At 47.7% G+C, this 16,911-nt stretch overlaps 1 protein-coding gene across 2 annotated transcripts in view; it reads right to left on the bottom strand.

The window, feature by feature from the left end:
- LOC142890918 (uncharacterized) overlaps positions 1-16,911 on the bottom strand; it is a 28,861-nt gene that overhangs the window by 10,207 nt on the left and 1,743 nt on the right. For both annotated transcript variants that reach the window (XM_076030247.1, XM_076030248.1), the window contains exons 2-6: positions 10,763-10,915; positions 8,709-9,220; positions 8,239-8,397; positions 1,544-1,681; positions 832-974 (exon numbers count right to left, since the gene is read on the bottom strand). In XM_076030247.1, coding sequence (XP_075886362.1) covers positions 832-974; positions 1,544-1,681; positions 8,239-8,397; positions 8,709-9,220; positions 10,763-10,915 — 1,105 coding nt within the window. The remainder of the gene's footprint in view (positions 1-831; positions 975-1,543; positions 1,682-8,238; positions 8,398-8,708; positions 9,221-10,762; positions 10,916-16,911) is intronic.

The raw sequence follows: 16,911 nt of genomic DNA, 5'->3' as shown, positions 1-16,911 counted from the left end.
TACCAACCGGCGAAAAGAGAAACGTACAAGATAGTCTGACAGTCGCGTTTTTTTTCCCCCCTCTGTTCTGAATTCAACCTGCAACCAGACACTCGACTGCCCGTTGCCACATTTTGGGGAGAAGAGCCAGCGGCTGAGCCGGGCTCCGACAAAGACCCTCGGCTTTAATTCCTCTGTCGCCACCTGACGCCTCGACACCCAACGTGCTAAAAGAGACACAAACAACAAACACTTCAGAACCACAAAACCTTTTATTTATTATTTTTTTATTTTTTCCGGTCCTCGTCTGACATCAGAGGCAGAGATTTCCAAGCGGCTGACTGCACTATCACAATAGAGCATCTGAGAAGAGCGGCGTGAGAGTGATCGCTGCGGTGAGGCCGACCTCTGCTTGGCCGGCTGCCGGCTGATGTCGACTCTATTAACGCAGCGGTGATCTCATCCCAGCGCCAACACACAGGTTCCGTCTCCTCGTGTGTGTGTGTGTGTGTGTTAGACACAGAGAGAGAGAGAGAGAGAGAGAGAGAGAGAGAGAGAGAGAGAGAGAGAGAGAGAGAGCGAGAGCTTATGTGGATGCAACAATGGCACAGACAGCCAGAGTGTAATCAGCCTCATCCGGCTCTGCCCAGTTGCTGCAAGGCTTTGTCCCGTTAATACGGCCTCAGCTTCCCTTCTCAAGGTGGCGCTGCTTTCATTCTAGTTTTTTTTCCCCATCAGTATGACACGGCACGGTATGGATTTGAAAAAAAAAAAAGAAAAAAAGAGGCAGCCGACACGAGCCGACACGAGCCAAAGCGAGACGGCAGTCACGCTTGACTCGCTCCAACTCACCGTTTCCTCTTGAAGGGGGACTTTTGTATGTCGGTGACGGGTATCATCTGTTCTCCTGGCCGGACCCACATGATGGGGCCGTCGTCGCTCTCCCTGGGATTCATCCACCTCAGGCTGGAGAGCGTCCCCCACGGAAGAGTCCGCTGCAGCCGGAGGGAGAAACTAATGAATGCGTTAGGCATGGCGCTGTCTCTTCCCGCGTTCTTTTTTTCTTCCCCAGTTGAACGTGCGCTTCGCTTCGACGCGGCTTTTCCCCCCCAATTCCCACGGGCGAAAAAAGAAGAAGAAGCAAAAAGCAAAGCTCGTTGTCAACTCCCCCAGATGCTTGGGAGGAAGCGGAATCAGAGCCAAGGCCCCGCCGCTGATGGGAAGCGCCAGAGGATATTTGTCTATTCATGCAGCATACGGATGGCCGTGTTTTACACAAGCACGCAGAAGACATCAAGTGTCAACGCAATGGCAACAGTAGGGGAGAGAAAAAGCTTGTAGCATCTCTGCATCATCATTCAAACAAGACAACTTTTAGGAACTGAGCTGAAACTGGAAATCCAATCTCTGAAGTGCCATAAAATATGACTTCATTTGTAAAAGGAAGCTGCTGATGAGCCAAAGCTCAACTGAAGAGCTGGTTGCAAATCGACTGTGTCGCTATTGGCTGTATCGCTCACTTCTGTATCATCCTCGTTGCACCTCGGTCCCCATCGCGTCTCACCTGAAGGAAGGGCGAATCATCCAGCATCCCGAGGAATTCTGGGAAATAATTCCCCACTTCCTCGTCCACGGCGCCCACCAGGCTGATCTGCCTCATGGGCCCGGCTCTGTACGTACCGTTGCTGTACGTCTTCCGCACCTGCAGCGAGCACAGGGGGAGAGACACATTACAACGTTTACAAAATGTTATTACAACTACGAGGCAACCTCAACACTGGGGGGGTCTGCAATTCCGCCATCTGCTGTTTAGCAGTTATGGGGTGTAGCTGAACAATACAAAACACACCGAATACGCCGAATAACTGAGGTGAAATTTTGAACAAGATGAATATTAAAAACATAAAACATATTAGCGTATAAAAAGCAGTAAGAGCACTTAGCTACTGCAACAATTCAGAGAAATACATTTAATGCTCATTGTTAATGGCATTTACTTATTAGTATGAGCATTAATAGCATTATATGCAGCCTAGTTCTAACTAAGGTGTAAACGCATTGCATTTCACTCATTGCAATAAAACAGGAAGGATGTGAGAACTGGGTGGCACACAAGCTGTTAATCAGTGTCACAAAATAGAGTACCAGTGTGTGTGTGTGTGTGTGTGTGTGTGTGTGTGTGTGTGTGTGTGTGTGTGTACTGGCAGCTTCACTTGATGTTTCTGCTCCACCAGTGTGACTCAGACTGTTTGCTGCTCTTCACTTGGCTGACTGAGCGTGGTGTGTGCAGTGCAGCGCGTGTGCAGTGCGTGTGTGTGTGCATGTGTGTGCGCCTAAGTGTATTTAACTCGCCTCCCATACCCTTGGCCCTCGACAGTGTCTGTGTGTGTCTGAGCGAGTGTCTGTTGGCCGCTCGCCGCTGGTGAGTCACCGCTCGCCGGCAAGGCAGGGATGACAACCAGGGAGAGGAGGAGGAGGGGGGAGGGAGGCAGAGGGGAGGAGGGGAGGTAGAGGCCGAGGGGAAGAGGCTGTGCGACCAAGAGTGCCGGGGGAAGACAGGACGGTTGCAGAGATGAATGCGGAGGCATCGACACGCGAGTGCAGCTCATCAACGCGTGGAGTTTGGCGGTAGTTTTGTTCTGTTCGGCGGCAACTTGAAGTAGTGTTGTAGTCCTGGAGATTGGTCTCAGTCTCCACACCACTTTTTAAGGGTCTCAGTTTTACTCGGTCTTGTCTCGGTCTCTGGATTTTTGATCAAGACCGGTCAAGACCCAGCCAACACTGCAATGACGCGATAATAATGGAAAAGAATCCAGCTGCTGCCGTTTTACGCTCCGTTTGTGACACCCAGAGTGACACCTTGCCCCCTTATTCCAAGTTCAATTTTTTTTTTTTAATTTTATGAAGCAAAGTTGTTTTTTGGAAAATGGTTCAAAACAGTTGGCAAGAAAGTTATTAAAAGATACCTTGCTGAAAAGACATGTTGCTCTTCCATTTAGAAGCAGAGATGCTGGTAATTTCTTTCTGTTTTGTTGTTATTTTTCTTTGATATGTAAAGTCTCCGTCTTGTCTTGCTCTCAAACTCCAAATGTCTTGGTCTTGTCTCAATCTCGAAGCTCTCTAGTCTTGATAATGTCTTGGCCTCGGTTGGTGCGGTCTTGACTACAACATTAATTTGAACATTAAAGCACCTGCTGCCGGTTGTTACTTCCCCAAGCAGAAACTGGAGGACAGGGGTCAGAGTCAGTGAGAGCGGATCAAACTCAAATGTCACAATTTGTGACTAATGGTTGCAGTCGGAAGAATACTTTATAAACTAAAGGAACATAATAATCATTTCACACTTTCACAGAGACTAGAATAAAGCCAATGCTGTGTGAGAGTTCATCATTTTGAACGAAAGCTTTTTTTTTTTTTTTTTTTTAATTCCCATCTTAAAAGCTTTAAAAACACACAAAATAGAAGCAACTGCCTGTTTATTTTGCTGAGCGAGTGTTTAAAAAAAAAAAAAAGAACCAGTAATTATGAGTTTTACCGCATTCACTTGCGACAGTCTGATTTTGTGCGTCAAACAAATGGAGATCTGTTTTTCCTCAATCTGCGATAAATTAGCAGAAACAAACAAAGTCGTTGTGTGCGACAGCCGCGCTTGTTGCGCTGCGTCGGCGTGCGTGCGCAGCGGGAAATCCTCGCAAGACGATGTGACTGGAAGCTTTAGAAAATAAATAAACAATCAAATCAAAAACACTCTGGCTGGCACGCGCAAACACCTCGAGCCCGACTGAGTCAGTGACCCACATTCTGAGCGTGGAAGTGCAGCGGAGCGCTTCAATCCAAGCGTGCACGGAGCCCTTCTCATTCCAGCGCTCAGACTTTGTTCCACATTATTAGCCGTCATTTTCGCCGGCGTCGACACGTTGAACGCTCCCGCAACAGAATGGCGCCGCCTTCACACACACACACACACACACACACACACACACACACACACACACACACACACACACACACACACACACACACACACACACACACACACAGCAAAGGGGGGTGGAAATGGAAACAGATTTCTCAGTGGTCCAAGATGTTTTGCTTTAGTTCATCCGGTATTCATCCAGTTAGCAGGATCAATGAGCAGGAAGGGACAAAAATTATTATTATCATTAGGATGGTTATTATTATTATTGCTGCTGCCAATATTCAAATGAGACTCGGCAGTAAAACAGAACACGAGATGAGTAATGAGCATCAAACAAAGCAGAACAATCAAAATTCAGCGCACAGAGTAAGATGGAGGGATTCATTTCTCTTCCACGAGCCGCTGTGGAACATTTCTCCAATACTGAAACAGGCCTCATTTTGTATTCGGGGAGGTTTGGTCTGCAAGGTTGCGAGATTAAAAAGTCGCGCTATTGCTTGTCATTATTGTCACTGTCATCTGTCTGGCTCCTCCAACTTCCCCGAGCCGATGGTCTCAATCCTCCGGCTGATATTCCCAGGTGATCCGTCATCTTTCCGCTCTGTGCCGAGTCTGTTAGATGAAGGCGTTTCTCCTTCCAACTCCTCCTCTCCCTGCTGCCTCCATCCGGCCGTGGCCCGGCCGCAGTGAGCCACTTTCGGCTCAGTGGCGACTTGCCTCGTCTCGCCAACTCCACCTGACCTCGCGCTCGCCTCCTCCTTTCCGAAACCCCCCCCCCGCGTCCGGTCAAGACTCACGAGCGTCGAGTCCGTCGCTGCATCGGCATCGCAAGACAACTTCTGGCTGCTCACTTAAAACAATGCGCGAGTGAGCGCGCACACACGCACGCCCACACCCACAAACGACCGTTACGCAATGGCTGCTTTCCTGTGGCCTGTCTTTCGGAGTTCATGGCCTCTGAGTCTGGCCTTGTTGTCGAAACGCTGCACTGGAGATGGATGTGGAGGCCGAGTGCACGAGGAGCAGAGCCAGACGTGCGATCGAGGCTGCGGTGGTGCAAAGTTTTTGACATTTAGCAGCCAACTGAACCAGCCGGCCGCCAAACCGCTGGAATAAGCGGTCACATTGTGCTCCCAATCAGCTATTTTTGTGCAGAATCTTGGTTAATATCGTAACTATCATCTACTCCCAGATCAAATAAAATTGTAAAAGTAAAGACTTACACAACTCTAATTACAGAATATTAGTAGAGTTTGAACACATCTACTCATGCAATTTTTTTTTTACACTGCAGATAGAGACTGAAGACATTAAATATATGAGCAAGATATATGGAATTATGCAGCAAAGGAAAACATGTTCAGTCACTCTAAATATGCTTTTTGGCTGTTTTGAAGAATTTCAATATAGAACGTGTTTGAGTTATTTGACACTTTTATTGTTTCCCACATAATTCACATAATTCCATGTGTGTACACACGTAGGTTTGATGCCTTCAGTGAGAAACTGCAGAAGAAGAGACATTAAATTCATAGGGTGTGTCCAAGCTTTTGACTGGTGGTGTATATTTTCAAATGAAAACAGCTTGTTATAGTCATGGTGATTGCAGAGATGATGAGGAGCTTCAAGTGCCTCTGGTCACAATAACAACTCAGATTTTGACCTTAACGACTACAAAGGAGCAGCTCCCACCTTTAATGTGTATTAATTTCCTAATATGTTATTACACTCAGTGGCTCTGCAGCAAAGCCAATATTACCTCATGGCTGGAGCACCTGGAGTATTGACTCTCCGGCTGTACTTGCCCTAGAAAATAGAGTGCTGTAATCTTCTATAATCCGTCACACCCAGCGAAAATGCCTGCAGTCAGGTGATGAATACCAAATGCGTGCACACACACACACACACACACACACACACACACACACACACACACACACACACACACACACACACACACACACACACACACACACACACACACACACACACACACACAGGGCTAAAGTGGTAGCGGAGCAACTTTGATACCTGTAGCCAAATTCTACACGTCACGCAGCTCTTTATCAATCAGAAGAAATTTATGCCAGACATGGACAAGGCCGCGTGGGTGTGTGTGCATGTGTGTGTGTGTGTGTGTGTGCCACTGTGTCACGCATGAGAAGAGTACTGGAGGAGGAGTGGATCTGCATGCATGCAAATGTGCACAATTCTCTCCTTTCGATAATCACAACGCCACAAAAAATATGCACACAATACATTGCTGGAAGGAAAACAATCTGCATTTTCCCACTATATGGACACAGGGAAACAAAACAGGTTGAAAGTTAAAAAAAAAAAACTGGAGTTTGCATTGGGCTGAGACGGTGTGTAAATATACACCTGTGCTGTGGCTTACATATGGGCTGGTTTGTTCACATCCGTGTGTGTGTGTGTGTGTGTGTGTGTGTGTGTGTGCGCTTGGACTATATATCTACTTTCCAAGGTCACTGCTGTGAGCAGAGAGGGAGAAAAAAAAAAATAACAAGACCAGTGGACAATGACGTTAGTCCTGTAAGGAACACTGGGCTTAAAGGGGCAGTCCGCAAAGCAGGTTTCTACAGTAGGAAGTTCAAACAAACAAAAAAAAAAAAAACACGAAAAAACAATTTTCACATCTTTAGTTTTCATTACGAGTAACCTCACGCTGTTCAAAAAAATAAAATAAAACAAAACAAATCCTCAGAAAACAGCGTCTTTCTCCCTGTGTTTACGGCCTCCAAGGAAAGTAAGACGAGGCCGGGGACCGTAGTCACCAGCCTGAGAGACATATCACAGCCCTATGTGACATCACAAAGGGCCAGGTCACAGAAATCTGCGTTTGAGCCAAAGATCTCTGGGGAAAATGGAGCATGTTAAATAAATGAAAAGATGGATTCTTCTCATTTCTCTGGAGGTCACCACCGGGCTCAAGACAAGTGCTTCTTTTATTTTCATACTGAATTCATCCTTCTCCGCTGCTTTCTTACGGCCTCGGTCTAAAAAAAAAAAGCAGCTCGACAACTTTCTAATCCGTATTCAGTTTATGCGGACACCTGCAGAGTTCAAAGGACGCGGCGTCTGAATCACATTTGACCACGAGGACCGAAACAAACGCGAGGATGAAAGCATAAATATTTCACAGAGTGGGAAAACAGCCAGCAGGAGGACAACGGAGACTATAAACTATTACTGCACCTGCGGAGACGTGCACACAAGCGGTTCCTGGTGGCGCCTGCATTCATGTCGGAAAGGCACAAAGCCACTCGGGAGGTTCGAGGCGACAAAAGGGCTTTTGATTCGCCAACTGTAAACTCGGGGCGACTCTAAATGAAGCGTTCTCGTGTGTCGGCGAGCTGAGAGCGGAGACCGCACGCAGACGGCGCTCGCACACTTTTCCTGTTTTTCAAGTTCACGGCAACAAGTCCCACCGCGACGCCTGCACCTTTCACTTGCTTACGACGTCAAACGCCGCTTTTCAGATCTTCTTCGTCAAGTCCACCTCTTTATTTTTAGCCTTTCCCCTCCGTTTCGTGTCGCTACACGTTTCCCACTTGGCCTCCTGAGAACAGATCTCCCCCCCCCCCCCCGAGCAAGCGCCAATGTAGTCATATATACCGAGAAATCAGACAACAGTCTGAGGGCCAAAAGCTGTTGAAAAACGCTGGCACCAGATGCTTCCACCAGATGGTTTGCCGCCTCAGCGATACCACGTCTTCCCCCGCGCGGCGCAGCAGAGCAGCCAATCGCTTATCGGCACATCTGACTGTTTTTTTTTTTTTTCTCTCTCTCTCTCTCTCTCTCTCTCTCTCACACTCTCCCTCTCTCTCTCTCTCCCTCTGGCGCGTCTCTACTCGCGTCTTGCTGTTTCTCACACTCTTCCTCACGCTGGGCATGCGCAGATGGCCACAGAAGAGCCACTTCCTTCCACCGTGGTGGAGCAGAGCGTCTTTTCAACGGCAGCGGCTGAAAACGGCAGTGCCAACCGTCTGGATTTGAATTGTCGCGCCAGAGCATGAAATTGGGAGAAAATGCAACGTTCCCCGTTTCCCCGACACGTAGCTCATTCTTTTGCTACGAGCCAAGGTGGCGAAGTTACGACAGAGAAAATAAACAGATGACAGGAACCCATTGTGGGCCCACCAGTCAAAAAGGTCGCCCACCCCGGCATTAGACAGTGGCCTTGATGAAAGTAGCCTGTCAGCGAGCAAGGCAACCATAGAAATAGCTTCAAACAGTCAAACAGGGATAGAAGTAAACCTTAGAGCAAGCCAAAAAGAAATCTCCCGATTATCTTTGCGGCTGATTATTTTCGGACTGACCTGAGTGTAGAAATTCAACATGGTGGTCGTTTCAATGTCCTTCTTTCCAAGTATTTCCATCTTGACGGGAACCGAGGGGAACTTGGTGGAGAAGTAGTCCAAGAAGTCGGGCAGGTACCCGGCCTCCCCGTGGACGATCCCCATGACGTAGTGAGCTGCCTAGACAGAGAGAGAGGGAGAAATCAAAGGTGGCGCACGTGGTGGGTTTTGCAAATCCCTGCATCTCGGCTGCCAGAAGGACTGTGATGATTGATTTTTATTTGCACGCAGCCCTGCTGTGCTGTTGCTGAGGTGACCGTGCCTGACTGTGGATGTTGACCGTCTCTCGTCTTATCCTGCATCATCGCGTTGTCTTGTGTTTCTGCTATGGACTGGTGCTTGTAAAGTGAATTGCCCTGAAGGGCCTGAAGTATTCCGGACTGAACCGAACTGAAGGGGTCTCGCGGAGGAGTCGCGTCAAGCGCACGCACCTGGGACGAGTCCTCGCTGAACGACAGGGCGATGAACTCCTCGGCGAACCGCTGCCTCTGGCCGTCGGAGAGGCCGGCCAGCTGTGAGGCGTAGGCGTGGGCCACCAGGGCGCCGCCGTTGGGCTGGCTCTCCACGTGGATGTAGGGGGTGAACTCCAGGCGCGCCATCCCCGGGTGGGAGCGGAGGGGCGGCTTGGCGGAGGGCGCCGGCGAGTGGTTGATCGGAGAGGAGGAGGAGGAGGAGGAGGAGGAGGAGGAGGAGGTGAAGGGGTTTTTCGACAGAGGGGGGCTGAGGTGAGACGTTCGGTTGTTGTGGGGCGGCGGGACGGGCAGCGGCGGCTTGAACGGCGACGGCGGGAGGAGCAGGAGGCCGGCGCACACCGTCTGACACGAGCGGTGGTACATCTTCACCTGCTTGTGCTTCTCGCCCTCTTTGTGTTTCTTCTTCTTCTTCTTCTTCGCCTTTTTGATTTGCAGCTCCTCCGAGTTGATCTTGGCTTTCTCCTTTTCATCTGGACACGCACACACACACACACACGCACAGAGTAGGCATCTTTAACCAGGATAGAAGAGATTCCTAATAGAAGGCGACGCGCTTAAAACGTCAGGAGGGGAAAAAAAGAATATATGAAACTGTCACTCTGCGTCTCGGAGGCAGAACACACACACACACACACACACACACACACACACACACACACACACACACACACACACACACACACACACACACACACACACACACACACACACACACACACACACACACACACACACGACTTGCGCTGATGTGTGATTAATCAACGAGGCCAAGCTGCGACGGCGGGAAAAGCTCCGGGGAAATAAAGTGACAGGGAAACTGAGGGGAAAAAAATACAACGAGGCGCTGATTATGCACCCGAGCCTGTCAAAGCGTAGAAATAAATAAATCACCTCACGCACACAGCAAAAAAAAAAAAAAAAACGGGCCCGCGATACTGACTCGCCGTTTTGTTTATGTCGTTTTTAAAAACAATCTCAAAAATTGCGGTAAATAATAAACTCCCTTTTTAAAATATAATAACGCAAAAAAAAAGATCAGCGAGCGGGCCCGGATTGCATTCACCGAGCGTAAATGGATGATTCACGGCGTTTCTCCCCGATTCCCTCGGCCGCTACCAGGAAGCAAGTTTGTGAGAAACGCAACTGAAGCGACGACGCGGCAGACGTTAGACGGAGCCCCAGGGGGGAGGGGGGGGGACCAGCGCAAAGTGCAAATTCACACTCGCCACTCGTGTGCGAGTCAATGCGAAGAGGATCTCTGAAGCCACCAGAAACACTTTGATTCTTATTTGCTGGCTATCGATTTCCTCTGTTCCCCCGTCGCCCTTTCGAACTGTAAGCTTAACAACTTAACACCGAGGATGATTCCATTTTTCCAACGCCACCATGTCATTTGGCGGAACCTAAGACTGCACCATTAAATGGTGCAAATGAAAATAGGCTCTGCACCGCCTCTTTTCTGGCTCAACATCCTGACCTTCACATTAAGAGAAATTCTTGACAACATTTGTCACTCATTCTACTTGCAGGAGAGTTCAGTGCATGCATCACCTGGTCCCGACGTGTCATTTGTAATGGTCGCATGATACACCTTGCTGTCGTAGACAGTTCAAGACAAGGCCGACTTGCACAAATAATACACACAAAAAAGTGAAAGGCCAGAAAGTGACAGAGCGGCAGCGCGAGACAGACAAAGTGGGTCACCAGATAAATGTTGAGGTCGCCGGGCGAAGGCACTGCGGCCGTCTCGCTCCCTCTCAGGTTACCATCCCGACTTCCTGCCGCGAGAGTGACGCCCGCCATGCGAAGAGCAACACGATGCAAAGGTCAAGCTAATGCCGCGCGGGGGGAACGGGGGAAGGGATGGGGTCGTGTTCTTCAAACTAAAAATAAACACGCAAAAAGGTGTCACCCGGAGCGAACTCCCCGAGATGCGGGGGGTCACATCTGTTTTCTCTGCTGCTAAGTATGAAGAAAGAAAGAAAGAAAGAAAGAAAGAAAGTTCGACCAACCTTTAATGGGCGGCTTGACTTCCCCGTTCTCCCTCTTGATCTCGTTCACCGTCTTGTACTTCTTCTTCTTCTCCTCCTCCCTCTCCCGCTCTTTGAACTTCTTCTTCTTCTCCTCCCGCTCCTTCCCCTTGTCCTTGTCCTTGCTGGAGTGCTCTGCAGGGGAGGTGAGAGGAGGGGAGGGACAGCGTTCGTGAACCGGCGGCCACGTTTGCCGAAGCGTATGCGGGGCACTTCACCTTGAGCCTCGGGCCGCCTTTATCTCGTTTCTCCTCTTCCTACGATATTGCGACTTTTTCTTTTTGTCTCGGCGGTAAAAAATGTTCATCCAGCAGGTTTCTCCCCTTATCTCCAAGAGTTCCCGCAGAACAGTAATTACCTTTCATCTCCCTCAAAGGCTGCAGCTGCACCTCGGCAAACCATTCAGGGTAAAAGTTGCGTCGAGCGTCAAACCAAACACACATTTTGGACCAAATATTTATTTAGTCAATATTTTGACAAAATGAGCGCGTTTACTTTAGAAGAAGAAATTCAGTGCACACCCTGAAGACCACAACCTCAACACCATGCATCTTCACTCAGGCAGAACATATCGTGTATTGCACCGTTTCAATCATAATCAAACACTGCCTTTACTCTCCGCTTGTAATTCTCGGTTTAAAAAGCAGTATAAGAAGAAGAAGTGCCCGCTTAAGAAAAAATTAATCTCATTAATTCTGTGTGCAAAGTGCAAAACGGCAGCGTTGCGATCTGTTACAGCACGGCTCGTGCAGAGATTAGCGCACCACCACAGGGACTGGAGGGGATTAAATACATATAAATATACCCACATCCATGGCAGAGTTTCCCGTTTGAACTGGATGAATAAACGAATCCGAGGTTACGCGACCTGCCTGTAGGCTCTCCCGGGTAACATCGTCAAATAATTTTTTTTTTTCAGTTCTACTCTTTTCGGCACTCGGGGGGAGGTTGGGGGTCCGTTGCTGGCATGAAGTCAGATGAATAGAGCCGCGGACCCAGCAGGAATTGATCTGGTTTAGGTGACAGCAATGCCAACAGCATCACTTCATGAAGTCACCGGGTTTAAGAAGCAGAGAGCAGCAACAAGAGCAAAAAGTCTCAACTGCAGGACGGACGCGTCAAGAAAGCACAGACCAAAAATGTGTTGCAACAAAGGATGTGAACAAATTATCGATTGTCGACTAATTGTGGATTAAGAATTTAATCGATTAAATGAAATTAGTCGGAATTAATTGAATTATTTTTTTGCACGGGTAGTTCATATCATTATAACAGTGTTGTGGCAGGAAAGAGCAATCCACCTGTAGATACTGTGATGGTCATAATATACCTAGAACAGTACCGCCAGTATTTTTAAACAACTTTGAAAAAAAAAAAAAAAAAAAAAGTTAAAATCTTAAAGCCAGAGGATAAATGTTTAGGGTGTTTTTACTGTTCTCTAATGTAAAAATGGGTCATACTGGACCCTCAACATTATTTAAGGGTTAAATAATGTGTTCCTTACATATTTTTCATTGTGAAATTTAGGTTCTCAAGAAAAACTGCCGCTTTTCGATTATTTGTTAATTGCTCAAAGAGATCAATCAACTAACAATTAATGAATTAATCGATAATTTGCATGCCTAGTTGCAACGGTCAGGGAGTGCGAGGAACGTGTCCGCTACCCATGAATGAAACACTGGAAAACAACACACACACACACACACACACACTTCTTTTGGTAAAGGATCTTTCATTTCCTCTCACGGAGCTTCTCCATGTGACAAAACCATGTGAGAATGACTGGAGGGAAAACACACACACTCTCTCTCACACACACACACACTCACAAGCCTGTGGGATTGTTGGCCAAACCGCAACAGCGTATTTTTCTGCCACCTCCCACTGAGACGGACCAACTCTGCTCACATTGAATCTTTTACACCCCTCCTGCATTAATCCCACACTTCCTTCTCATTTCCGCATAAAGACATATTTAGAGAAAGCCCTCCGTTGTTATTCCCACCTTCCTCTTTAAGGGTTCTCTTCTTTTCTTTGCACAGAACTTTTTCCCTCCGGCCTTTGAACTCAGTCGGATGCGTCTTTGAAAGGGCAGGCAGTGTTTTCAGACTGCTCACTCTCCTGTGGATGTGCCGAGTGGGAAAGTGAACACAGTGGGGTTGGACTCCCCCGTTTGCGTGATCAAAGAAGAGAGCGCTTTGAAAGTGAAAAGGGCTTAAAGGAGCAGTGGGAGAATTAGTAGCACATCAGTACACATTTTTTATTTTTTTATTTTACCGCAGTCACGTGAACGCACGTTCATTTTTTTTTTTGAAATGTTCCTTCTTCTCACACGTTGAGCTGGTGGCAACCAAAACGCCCCGCGCTTCATTGCAGGACCGCCGGCAAGCAGCTGCTAAAAAAACCTCTTAGCAGGAAACGCGTACTGTAAAAATCACCTGGCCCTCTGGGCCGCCGGGGCTGCAGGAGAGAACCGCAGCACATTTCAAAACATCAATTAGACCCCGCAGGAAGCTTCAGCTACAAGTGGGAGGGGCCACCCTCAGATTTACGGCCAAGCTTAGGAAAACACGTCCGACCGCGGCGGTGGCCGCTTTCTTAACCTTCAAATTCAGACGCGACGGGAGATGAATTAGCTCGTGTGGGCTGACGGGGTTTTAAATATAGCGAGAGAGGCCACCGATCTGTCGCGGCTTGGTTGGGGGGTGGGGGGGGAAGCGTCCCCCTTTGAAAAATAAAAAGACCTTAAAAGGTTCTGTTCAAGACGGAAGAGTAAAGGGAAGGGAATGGAAACAAACTGAACGCGTAAAACGGCTGCATATCTTGGATTGATTGATTTACTCCTTGGCAGCGAGCGCAGCAGGTGGAGCTGCCTGTTTGGATGATCACAGGCTGAGAGCACTTTGAAAGCTGCTGGAGGGGCCACAGGCGAGTGGGTCTGCACCAGTCGAGGAGGTGGTGGGGGAGGAGGAGGAGGTCCACTTCGGCTGCCCTCGACGCCTCCAATCAGCTCCCATTAAACGCCGCGCGCCATTACCGCAATTAAATGTAAAGCGTTTGATTCGCATTAACCCGCGGAGGCGGCGCGTCAGCGTGAACGACCGTTCGCAGCCGTTTTTCCCGGGCAAACAACTGATGGAGCGCTTGGGAGGCTTGTTAACCATCAAGAGCTGCGTTCCTGTGACAGCGTTTCGCAAAATAAAAGCGATATTTCTGAAATTTCGACAAAGTGCGATGGCGATTTGCAGGTGTTTCCATTGAAAGGTGAGAAGCGCATGAGCCGTAATTCTCGTAAAGTCTCATCCCGTGAGATTTCACGAGAATTTGTTTGCCGTCAAGAATGGTTGTTCAATTTTTCTCTTTGATTACTTGTAAAAAAACATTCCGCCTCCTCCTCCGTCCAAACATAACACGCCATTTTCAGTTGAAGCGAGCTGGTCACATGACCCCGTACGTCACGTCCGCTGACGTGTATTCATGATACTTTTGCGATATACCTCTATATCCATACGTCTGAAAAACCACCTCATGAGAGCGTCAAAACCTTTTTGCCATACTTGGGAGGTTTTTCCAAGTTTAGGGGTTTACGTCACCAGTTTTTTTATTGCGATATTTAAGTTTTGCGCAATTCTAGGGGGAATACAAACGCACCAGCGACGCGGCTCCCCGTTTAGCGTTCACTTTGAGATATCCGAGAACGTTAGCGTTTATACCAACGCTACACTGGATTTTCTCAGAAAATCTAATTATGACGCACAATCATGCAAATTCCACCTCTCTGCAACCCGTGCAGAGGAGTCTGAAGGCAGAAGATCACACGGGGCGAGAACGCCTCTGAACACTGCAGCTGGAAGATCACACGGTGAAAAAAAATATGAAGGCTTTCATACATATACTTTCAGGCATAGATGCAGTGTGTTCCGACTTGTGTTGTGGTGACGCTCAAGGTGAAGGGAAGCGCAGCTGCTCTAGGTGGTCAGTGCCCCCCACCCACTTCCTTCCTCGCTTACGTGGCCTCGAAAAAACACTCCATTCAGACTGTCAGTCCTATTTAACCGCAGCAGCATTTCGCAGATGTAAAGAGTCGTGTAATTTTACAGACTGAACAAGTGACCCGGTCGACAGTTGGCTAATTGGCTGCTGATTGCCACTGAGCTTCCTCTCCTCCCCTCACTGCTGTGCGAAAGCATGTAGCTCCGAACTAAGGGAGGGATCATCACAAATTAAGATGCTCAAATGACTGCCGACTGATTACACCCATTTCGGCGCTTTGAGCAAATGCCGAGGAAAAAAAGGTTCAAATGCAAGGTTTTCACACGTTCAGATTTGTTATTGGTTTTCAAACTTTTACGAGCAGATAAGTTAAAAAAAACATTAAAAAAAAAGGGAGCCTTCATCAAAAATGACGAGCTTTTAGTGGCGAAAGTCCCAATGCCATAACTGAACATAGCAACTCCAGAGCAATATTACGCAAGCCGATTTGCATTGCCATAAAACTGAGTGCGCTACAACTTCTTATGACTCTGTGTGGAGTTCACCCTCGATGTGAGACTAGTCTGGAATCGCAACATTGCATGTCGTGTAAACACAGTGGGTGTCACCGGCTCATGCTGATTACGACGCTCGGCCTCAGCGAGGATTAACTGACATCATATGAATTATTTCTCTCTGTTTATTTTTTTTGTTTTTTTGCCAGATCGCCCCGTCCAGTACAGAAATGCTCCCTCGCACTCAGCCCCATCTTTCGTTTGAATGGCAAATGTAACCGGGAGTCACTTCCCCCTGGGACTAGCCTTTGGTGTTTCCTCTGACAGAAAAAAAAACACCCAGAAGTAATGCAGCTTGACAGCAGTGTGATCCCCCTTTTTGATTGTTGGAAGGAAAATAATTCCCCCGCAGGAAGGTCAGGGCACAATCTGCCTCAGAGCTGTGGCTTCTGCATCTTAGAGCACACTTGCTCCGGCTAAAGGACCCTAAAGCAACAGCAGCCCAACCGGCCACTTGCTAAGCAGAGTCGCATTTTTTTAAAATTTTCGACCAATGTCATTTTTAAGAGCAGCTGTGTCACAGAGTCAAGGAGCGAGTGCAGCTCAAAACGGAGCATTTCAATCCCTGCAGCACTTCGCTCCGGCTGAATGTTTTCCAGCAACACTATGTTCCATTTCTTCATCTTCAAATTTGAAGCTACTCAAAAATAATTACAGCCTCCCATGACTGGGCAGCCCACGACAGCAATCAGACTACAAGAGTTTTGCTTTGGCGGACTTCTGTGTGGCCGTTGAAGGTGAATTATTATTTATTGCACAGAGATGCATTTCATTTTATTTGTATCCAGTCAAGGTCCTGAGAAGAGAATGCTGCAGCCTAAATAACAAGCACTGCGGTGCTGGTGATAAACAACATTCTCAGCAGAGCTGCATAATGCACTCACAGAAGTCCCCACAAAACACGGCCTCATATTCAAAGCAGGCTGTTTACAAGAGAGGCTTTCTGTCAGAGCAACAACACACTGCGTCCCGGTGTTAACACCGACTGCAGAGGCTGCACAGGGGATGTCATGACCTATTAAACTACCCACCTGGAAAAGGGTGACATCAAACACTCGCACGGACATGCACGCATCTGCACGGTGTGTCTACGCGCAGAAACAACCACCAAAAAGATTTACGCACACCTAAAAAATCCTTACGCAAACTGACAGCCAGCTACTGAGTGAAAATGAAAACACACACAAAGACCGTCAGTAAATTCACTAATAAGACAATAACTTTAGCCTGCAGGGCAAAAAGAGGAAGCACCTTGCAATAGATTGCCAACAACTGGCACATTATGATTGAAGCAGTAACATAGTCGCACATCAGTGCACATGTAAGAGCCTGCAGATTTTTATTTTATCACTTTTAACAGCCGTCTTTCAACTACATCCACACCACAAACATTTCATGTATTTATGCTTACACATATGTTGAATGTATGATTTACTTGCCCACATTGCAGTACTATAATTGTTGCATAATAATTTCATTATTGCAAATAACTAACAAAAGTGGTAATGCTATACAGAATCTTATTTTAAAGACCAAAATACAACCATACCCATTACAGGAGACAGTTTATCCCTTTATTATTTA

This window comes from Nelusetta ayraudi, unplaced genomic scaffold, assembly GCF_046127955.1.
Source record: "Nelusetta ayraudi isolate G7.1 ecotype Tasmania unplaced genomic scaffold, CSIRO-AGI_Nayr_v1 ptg000027l, whole genome shotgun sequence".
Taxonomy (NCBI): Eukaryota; Metazoa; Chordata; class Actinopteri; order Tetraodontiformes; family Monacanthidae; genus Nelusetta; species Nelusetta ayraudi.
This window is presented reverse-complemented; position numbering and strand designations above follow the sequence as displayed.